General features: G+C 48.2%; 2 protein-coding genes across 5 annotated transcripts in view; both read right to left on the reverse strand.

The window, feature by feature from the left end:
- The window catches only part of ATAT1 (alpha tubulin acetyltransferase 1), a 12,765-nt gene extending 9,670 nt beyond the window's left edge, over nt 1–3,095 (reverse strand). The window contains exons 1-6 of one of the 4 annotated variants that reach the window (XM_007449202.1): nt 2,969–3,095; nt 2,434–2,494; nt 2,229–2,320; nt 2,048–2,108; nt 1,811–1,924; nt 1,522–1,623 (exon numbers count right to left, since the gene is read on the reverse strand). In XM_007449202.1, the coding sequence (XP_007449264.1) occupies nt 1,522–1,623; nt 1,811–1,924; nt 2,048–2,108; nt 2,229–2,320; nt 2,434–2,494; nt 2,969–3,075 (537 nt within the window). In that variant the 5' untranslated portion in view covers nt 3,076–3,095. Of the gene's footprint in view, nt 1–1,521; nt 1,624–1,810; nt 1,925–2,047; nt 2,109–2,228; nt 2,321–2,433; nt 2,495–2,680; nt 2,755–2,968 lie in introns of those variants that run through there. The other 3 variants (XM_007449203.1, XM_007449205.1, XM_007449204.1) reach the window with 3 other exon arrangements.
- A 535-nt stretch (nt 3,096–3,630) lies between these two features.
- MRPS18B (mitochondrial ribosomal protein S18B) overlaps nt 3,631–8,418 on the reverse strand; it is a 6,028-nt gene continuing 1,240 nt past the window's right edge. The window contains exons 2-7 of the mRNA XM_007449206.1: nt 8,174–8,282; nt 7,969–8,066; nt 7,484–7,552; nt 6,100–6,166; nt 4,773–4,832; nt 3,631–4,198 (exon numbers count right to left, since the gene is read on the reverse strand). Coding sequence (XP_007449268.1) covers nt 3,903–4,198; nt 4,773–4,832; nt 6,100–6,166; nt 7,484–7,552; nt 7,969–8,066; nt 8,174–8,282 — 699 coding nt within the window. The 3' untranslated portion in view covers nt 3,631–3,902. The remainder of the gene's footprint in view (nt 4,199–4,772; nt 4,833–6,099; nt 6,167–7,483; nt 7,553–7,968; nt 8,067–8,173; nt 8,283–8,418) is intronic.

The raw sequence follows: 8,418 nt of genomic DNA on the forward strand, positions 1-8,418 counted from the left end.
TTTTTTCAGTACGCGGGCCTCTCACTGTTGTGGCCTCTCCCGTTGCGGAGCACAGGCTCCGGACACGCAGGCTCAGCAGCCATGGCTCACGGGCCCAGCCACTCCGCTGCATGTGGGATCTTCCCGGACCGGGGCACAAACCCGTGTCCCCTGCATCGGCAGGCGGACTTTCAACCACTGTGCCACCAGGGAAGCCCTACTACCTATTCTTAACAGGCAAAGTGCTCTAGTTTAAAGTAAGTCACATCATATTCTCCCTCTGCTCAAACCCCTCTGATGGCTCTCCTTTTCTCACTTAAAGGCCAAAGTCTTTGCAATAGCCTATAGAGTCCTAAATGTCTTTCCTCCCCCATTACTGCTCTGATCTCATCTACCACACTCCCCCCTCACTCATGCTGCTTTAGGCACACCAGCCAATTTTCCAGGCGCACTCCCACCTCATGGCCTTTGCACTAGCCATTCCCTTTGCCTGGGATGCTCCCCCTCCAGATATTACTTAGCTCATAGTCTCACCTCTTTAAGTTACTGCTCAAGTGACACTTTCTCAGTGAGGCCTTTCCTGCTTATCCCATTTAAACCTGCAATCCCACACACTCCCATCCTCACATGGCACTCCCAAGCCTTCTTACTTGCTCTCATTTTCCTAGAGCACTTATCATCAATCATAGTATATACTTGTTTATTATGTTTGTCTGTCTCCCCACGTAGAATATAAGCTCCGTGAGAACAGAGACTTTTATGTGTTTCATTGAATAAAGTCTTTCTAGAGCCCAGAACAGTGCCAGGCACTCTAATAAATATATGTTGAATGAATGGACAGCCTTAGCACCATTATATTGCATCTACTTATAAACAAACCACCTTCCTCAAAATAGACCAAATCTCCCTGAGGACAGGGAATGTATATTATTCTGAGCCCTTACTAAATCTTGATAGACTAGATAATGGTCTATGTGAAAACAAGGAGATGAAAATGAGCTGACTATGTTTGGGGCATAAACATACTATTGGGTGTACACAACAGCCCATGATGAAGAATACAAATAGATGAGAGGGCCTCCCTGGTGGCGCAGAGGTTGAGAGTCCGCCTGCCGATGCAGGCGACACGGGTTTGTGCCCCGGTCCAGGAAGATCCCACATGCCGCGGAGCGGCTGGGCCTGTGAGCCATGGCCGCTGAGCCTACGCATCCAGAGCCTGCGCTCCGCAACGGGAGAGGCCACAACAGTGAGAGGCCCACATACCGGAAAAAAAAAAAAAAAAGAAGTATACATGTAACAATGGAAAATATTTAATCATCATCATCTTTATGCTATACCAAAAAAAAAAAAAAAAAAAAGATGAGAGTGAAATAGCTGCAAGATGAGAGATGGTACCCTGCCCCCCCAGAACTTAGCTGTATAAAATAAGTCCTATATAATGGGGAATAAGGAGTGCATGGAAGGTGCCACTTGTTTGCCCACAAAGAAAATAATAAATTCAGTGGGAATGCTCAGTGGGGTCTACTCTCTGAAACCTCTAACCTGTGGGACTGTGGTCTCCAGGTTGTAGTGTTTATTCAGGAACTTCAGCAGCTTCTGTGAGGGTCGGTCAATAGCCAGTTGGTGTGGTTCAACTCGCTCCTTCTGCAGGGAACAGGAGACTCAGGGTAGGAGCAGGTATGGGGAAAGCAGGCCAATAGGCACCCAGTCACCTGGGAAGGATATGGGAACATGGCGGGTGGGAGGGTGGGAGGCAGGGCCTCTGGAAGGACTCAGGACAAGGGGCCTTTGATCTCCATTTTGGATGAACTGGTGAAGAGATAAGTAATACCTGCAACATATACTGGAAGAGTTCTCGTCCATGGCCATGGCGTTGAAGTGACTCATGGATGTAAAAGTCCAAGATGCAAAGTGGTTCTACCTCATTGTGAGCCTCACGGTCATCCTAAGAGGTAAAAGAACAACAAAGATCTTCTAGGATCCAGACATCATTGCCACCTTCCAATCTCCAGCACTTCTGTTCTCAGGAGCCAAGGCATATGAACTTTCAGTTTCCATTGACACTCACCAGTACAAAGAGTTTCTTATATCCAACTTTAAGGAAGCCAACAATGGCTCCTTTTCCAGCCCTGTAGGTTGGGGAAAATAACAATAATGAGCAGCTATCTGGAAGAGGTAGAGTCAAAAAAGGGAGAGGGGCCGGGAGAGGGAGGAATTAAGTATAGGGTAGAATGGTATTTGGCACTCACAGTCGAGCTGAAGTATCTTTGAGTATATACATAACGTGGCGGTTACTCTGCATCCTTGATGCACTGGTGATGGGAGCAGGAAGATGCTGGGCCTGCCAGGAATTTGAAGACAGACTTTCTACAAGTCCCTTCCACAGGACCCAGGCCTCCCTTACCAACTGTCCCCAGAGAGGCCTCCCTTTACTCCATGTAGACTCCACATTACCTTAGCAGAAGCCTTGCCCAGTTCATCTACAATGGTCATAATTTGCTGCTGCAGATCAACACTACAGAAAGAGAGGAGATCAAGAGTCAGATACTCGCTGAATTAGAGGGTCCTGGGGACTCACTCCCTGGGAATCTGGGCGATAACCGCAACCCCAGTTCAGTACTTCAGGCCCTCTGCCTTTACCTTGGAATCTTCCAACCTGATGTCCCACCCTACTCTTCTGGAACCCAAACTTTTGCCACACCTCCTTTCAGTGTGGTACACTCCCTCCTCCCTTGAAGTTATTGTGGGGAAGCAGGAAGGGCAGGTCAACCACATCCTTTGGTTGGGACCACTATGGGGCCAAGGGATGAAAGGTGGCAGATTCAAGCCCCAATCAACCCCACCAGTTCTAGGATCAAAGGTCACCAAAAAGGCGAGCCAGGACATCAAAAGGAGCAGACACTAGTCAGTGAGAAGGGGGCGTGGTGCCTCGACCAGGTTTCGAGAGGAACCGGGAGAGAAGGGCCGTGGGGCAGGTTTGAGATGTCACCGGGCCGGCGTTGTGGTTCCGGGTCGGCGGGCCGGTGGCCGTAGGTGCTGGTCTAGCACCGTGATCCGCTCCGGGAGCAGCGCGTCCACATCGAACGGGAACTCCATGGCCCATTGTGCGCGGCCGGACCCGCCCCACGCGACGTCACTTCCGCCCCTCCGCCACCGCCCCGCCCATCGCCATCTTTACTTCCCCTGCCGCGCCCCCGGGTGCCTAGAGGGTCGCCCCGCTCCGCCCCTTTCCACCACCACCACCACCACTCACCCACCGCCGCCCCCCACCCACCACCTGCCAGCATCCCGGCAGCCGGCCCGGAGACCCCGTTCTTTTTGCCAGACCAGCTGTCACTTAGCAACGCCAGTCGTCCCATCCGCGCCTCCCACGGCAGCAGGTGCCATAGCAACGCATTTTTCTTAGGCCTAGTGTCTCACTCTCCAACCCTTTAGCCCCTCAGTGAACAGCTGGGTATGGTGGGAACACTGTGCATCGGGCACAGGGGGGTACAAGTGATCATCACATAATGGCACAACTGCTCATCCCAGGTGGCTTCTGGTCCCAAGAGTGCACTGATCCGACTGGCTCAAGCCTGACCACTCCTCTCCCCACAGCAGCACCCACTGCCCCCCAATCCTCCATAGCATTCATCTGAAATGCAACCCAGAGACAGGATACAGCTTTATTGTGGAAAAACCCAGTTGGCACAGGTCTGAAACAGTAGCAGAATGTATAGCCTATCTATTGACAACATATAGGGGCTGGGGCTTCTGATACACGTCTGTACTGCCCTCCCTCAGCCTCAGATGTATTTACCCCTTTCACCAACAATCATTTCCTTTCTCTGGCCCTGGGCCTGCCACTGGCCACAATGTAGACAGCTCTTCAGGATGAAATACTGTGTAAGGGACCCTCCGGCTCCCTTCCTAGTCTACAGCTCCTACAGAGCAGTCTGGGGGCCCGCCTGCTCAGTGGAGGAGGCTTCAACTGGGGCTGTGAGGGGCACCTTGGGCATTGACTCAGGCGGAGGGCCACTTTCTTCTCGGAGATGACCTTGGTACAGCCGACGAAGGCGGGACAGCTCTCTCTCTGGTGGTTGTTTCCAGCTGTACCATGGGTACCAGGGTTCACCTGAAACCAGAGTGGGCGCTGGCGGAGTGACACTCACAGCTCCATGAGAGGTACTGAAGTCAGGGTCCCGGGGTTCAACCTGGGGAATGTGGTAACTGAGGAGACCTGGGGGATTAAAAAAAAGAGAATGCCAGGGAAGGGAGGACAGGTACTTCAGATTAAGACAGATAATAAGAAAAATGACCTATAAAGGGAGGGAGGGACCAGTCAGAGCCACTGGGTTCATTTATGCACGTGGTATGCTGCACAGAAGCAACTGGCCAAGGGGGCAAGTGTGGGCTGACATGCTGCCCAGGCTCTTGCCTGCCAAGCTGTGCAGGCCTGTGCCAGGGCATCTGCCCTAACATAGGGGTACCTTTTCTTAATTTGTGCAAAAGTGTCATGGAGCCCAGGGTCAGAAATTTATACAAAGCTCCTCCTATGATTTAGACATGGCATTGGGGCAACATTTATAAAATAAGAAGGCAGAGAAAGAGGAAGAAAAAGAGGACAGGGCAACGACAAGATAAGAGACTCAGGAGAGGAAACAAGGGACAGTGGAGTGATGAAAGAAGAGATTCTTTGGAAGAACATGGGTGCTACCTTCTCAGATAGGTGGGAGCATTTATATCCACCCTCCAGCCCTAAGTCACCTTCCTTATGCCTAACAAAACTGCGCTGTGCCCCTTCTCATTCTTACCATGATCCCTGGCTTTCTGGATGGCCTGGGTCAACCTCTTGTGTTGCTTCACACAGACCCCTGTGAAAAAAGGTAACTCAGAGACCATTTTATAAGTCACAGTAAGTAAAGAACACAACTGCTTCTACATGGTGACAGAGGCTTAGATGTGGAAGACCTCGCCCTACCTAATGACCCCATTCCCCTGATCCCTCGGCAAGCCTCGGTTTCCCCTTCTGCCCAGTGGGAAGAACCTTCTCTCTCTCTCTGCGAAACAGGATGAAGACTTAGGAGGGCCTAGCCACTATAGAGAAGTCACTTAACAGTAAAGGTTTCAAGACAGGGAGCAGAACACAATTCAAAGGGCAAGTGTGGTTAGTTAAAAGGGCTGAGTTGGACAATCCACAGAGAAAGATTCAATAAAGGAAGAATGGATTTCAGATCTGGGCAAGACAATCTGAGAAAGTAGCAAAATAGTCCCTTCAGCCTTTTACAGCCTGACTATAGAACTCTTCTTAAAACTCCTTGGGAATTCCCTGGTGGTCCAGTGGTTAGGGGCTCTGTGCTCTCACTGGCGCGAGCCCGGGTTCAATCCCTGGTTGGGAAACTAAAATCCCACAAGCCGTGTAGTGTGGCCAAAAAACCCCACAAAAAACCAAACTAAGCCAAAACAAAAACAAACTCCTTGACAAACCAAACTCCACCGATCATGCTACCACACCACAAAAGGGTGGATTCCGATTATTCTTTGCAAATTTATCTTGCTTTGGAGCAGGGGTTGGCAAAATGTTCTCTGTACAGGGCCATATACTGGAGGCAATGTGGCATATGTTTTAGGCATATATTATAGTCTGTCTCAGCTCCTCAACTCTGCCACTGTAGCCTGGAAAGAGTTGTAGACAATATGAAAATAAATGAACATGACAGCGAGCCAGATTTGGCCTGTGACTATAGTTAGGGAATAGATGTAATCTTGAATTGGTGAGCTTACACCAAATTTGGGAAATCTAACTGAATTGTCAATGGAATAAAAGTAAGGTCAATTTATGAGAAAGCCTTCCGTAAAAGTGAAGAGACCCTACAGAAAGGAAACAATCAGCACCATTTACCTTTTAACAGTTCCATTTAGATAGTTTGCTTATACTGGTACTCGCCTGTATCTTCTGTTCACATGTAATTGTTTTAGCGTGTGAGTATCCCCATTAGGCCAAGATTTCCAAAAGGTTCTATCACATTTTTTAGGCCATTAGTAGGAACCACCAAATAAATACCTGTTGTCTGTCTTAATAAATATAAGAAGTGCTGTAAGGAAAAGCTATTCTGGTGGTGACAGAGATGATGGGCTGACCTGTATATGAAGCATGGAAGATGATACCCGTGTGGGCGCAGACAAACTGTTCCAAGAGCTTCACATTCTGTAGGAAAAAGTGGTGGAGAAACAAGAGAGAGGGAAGGGAAGGTAGCAAGACGATTAGAGACTAAAAGTGCACAATCCCTGCACACCCACACAAATGACCTTGACCCTTCTACATCTCTCCAGGTGCTACTTTCCTTCAGGTCCTGGTTTTAGCCCCATCCCTTTACTGAACACATTCCTGCAACCTTTTTCCCTTTCCTGGCCTTCCAACCATTTCACATACACATCCTACGTTTTGTCACTGAGACTCACATAGAATTATCTTCTGCAGGGGTTAGGTTCTAAAGTCAGCCCTTCATGCAACAAATTAGGGACAGTCTGTTGGAAAATCCCTGAAATCACCTAGAAAGTGCAGTATGTGTTATAATGTACATTTACAAATTATTAACTTATATAAATGCATGGTATATGTAATGTATATGTTTACTAAAGTCAATTTTAGAGATTTAATTATTAGAATGACTCCCAGCCAGTAATTAATCACAGGTGGTGAGACTCCCAAAGAAAAAGCAGGTATATCTGTGGAGTAGAATGGCAGGCAGAATCATCTGCACTCTTCAATCTGTAATTTTTCTCTCTCCCTTAGTCATGCAATTTGTTATAAACTGTATACAATTTGGTAACCAATTATACACAGCTGAAATTGAAAAGTATCTTCTGGACTCCTCTATAACCTGTATCAGAAGGAGCCTGAGAGCAGTCAGACACCCCCATCTACTGACTGATTGACACCTGAATGCCCTCTGACTTCCCTGATGACCAGCCATTCAGCTTCTGCCCTAATACCTTGTAATACTGCAAGCTCGGAAGGGTACTTTTCCATTATCATCTTTATAAGGTTTTTGAATACTTTAAGGAACAAGTTCTGTCCTTATCACAATGAAGGTTTTTTGAAAAAATAACTAGATTATACCTTGCTTCATGTATATGCCCTCCAGCCCCAAGTCTCAGCATGCCACCAAACATCAACATGACAACGAAATAAAGAAAATCTCAGGAAAAAACTAGTCCAATCTACTTGCTAACAACTGTGATTGATATAAATAAACCTTTGGGCATTGCCCTCACATTAGAAACAAGCATTTCTCTTGCCAATTTAGACTGTAAATTTCATAGACAAGGAATGAAACTTTTTAGTAAAACTCTTAGTAGAGTGCAAAAGGCTGGAAGGAGGAATGTTTTTATATTACCAGAAAGTCAATAGAAAATGGACTTTAGGGGCACCAGGATATGAAGAGTGGGGCACCTAAGGTAATCTCTTTAGCATTGCAAAAAAGGCTCCAAGTCTTTATCCTGGAGAAAAGATTCTCCTTACCCTAAAGTCAACGTGCAACTTCTGATCCCGGCAGATGGGGCAGGGATTCCCAGCAATTTTATTTCCACGCTGTAGAGAGAAAAAACTGGCAGGTGAAGCTGTTCAAAGCCCTGTCAGAAAGAGTGCTGCTGGGGACTTCCCTGGTGGTGCAGTCGTTAAGAATCCGCCTGCCAATGCAGGGGGACATGGGTTCGAGCCCTGGTCTGGGAAGATCCCACGTGATGCCGAGGAACTAAGCTCGTGCCCCACAACTACTGAGCCTGCGCTCTAGAGTCCGTGCTCCACAACGAGAGAAGCCACTACAATGAGAAGTCCATGCACTGCAACAAAGAGTAGCCCCTGCTCCCTGCAACTAGGGAAAGCCCGCATGCAGCAACGAAGACCCAACGCAGCCAAAAATTTAAAAAAAAAAAAAGTGCTGCTGCCGCTGTCACTATGGCCTCCAGCCCCCACTCCACATCCATGTGCCACACTCAGAAACTCACAATACATGTCTTTCGAGTCCGCTGTGGGGGTATTCCACCTTTGTGGTTGCGACGGTAGTCAGTCCAGACAGGGCGAGAACCATAGCGGTTCTGGTATTCTGAAATGAAAGACCATACAAGTCATTCCTGGGTGGTGGTGATGGGCGGGTCTCTCTCCAGTTATTTCAGACCTCACTTGACCCTCCCCTTCCCCATTTAGAAGTACCTTCTGAGTCCAGATATTTCCACGGTTCATCCTTATAAGGGGAAACGGGAAGTGGGAGCAAAGAATCGTCCTCAGGGGGGGCTTTGGTGCAAAGAGTCTGGAGGGGAACCTATAAAAGGAGGGGAAGAGGCGAAATGAGACAATGAGTTCAACGAAAAGACCTGATTGGTTTGCTGCCCACACTTCAGGGAGAAAGGGGAAGCCACGCCCACTGTGTAAATGAAATACAGCAGGAATATGCCGTA

Source organism: Lipotes vexillifer, unplaced genomic scaffold (genome assembly GCF_000442215.2).
Source record: "Lipotes vexillifer unplaced genomic scaffold, Lipotes_vexillifer_v1.1 scaffold657, whole genome shotgun sequence".
In the NCBI taxonomy this organism is placed as follows: domain Eukaryota; kingdom Metazoa; phylum Chordata; class Mammalia; order Artiodactyla; family Lipotidae; genus Lipotes; species Lipotes vexillifer.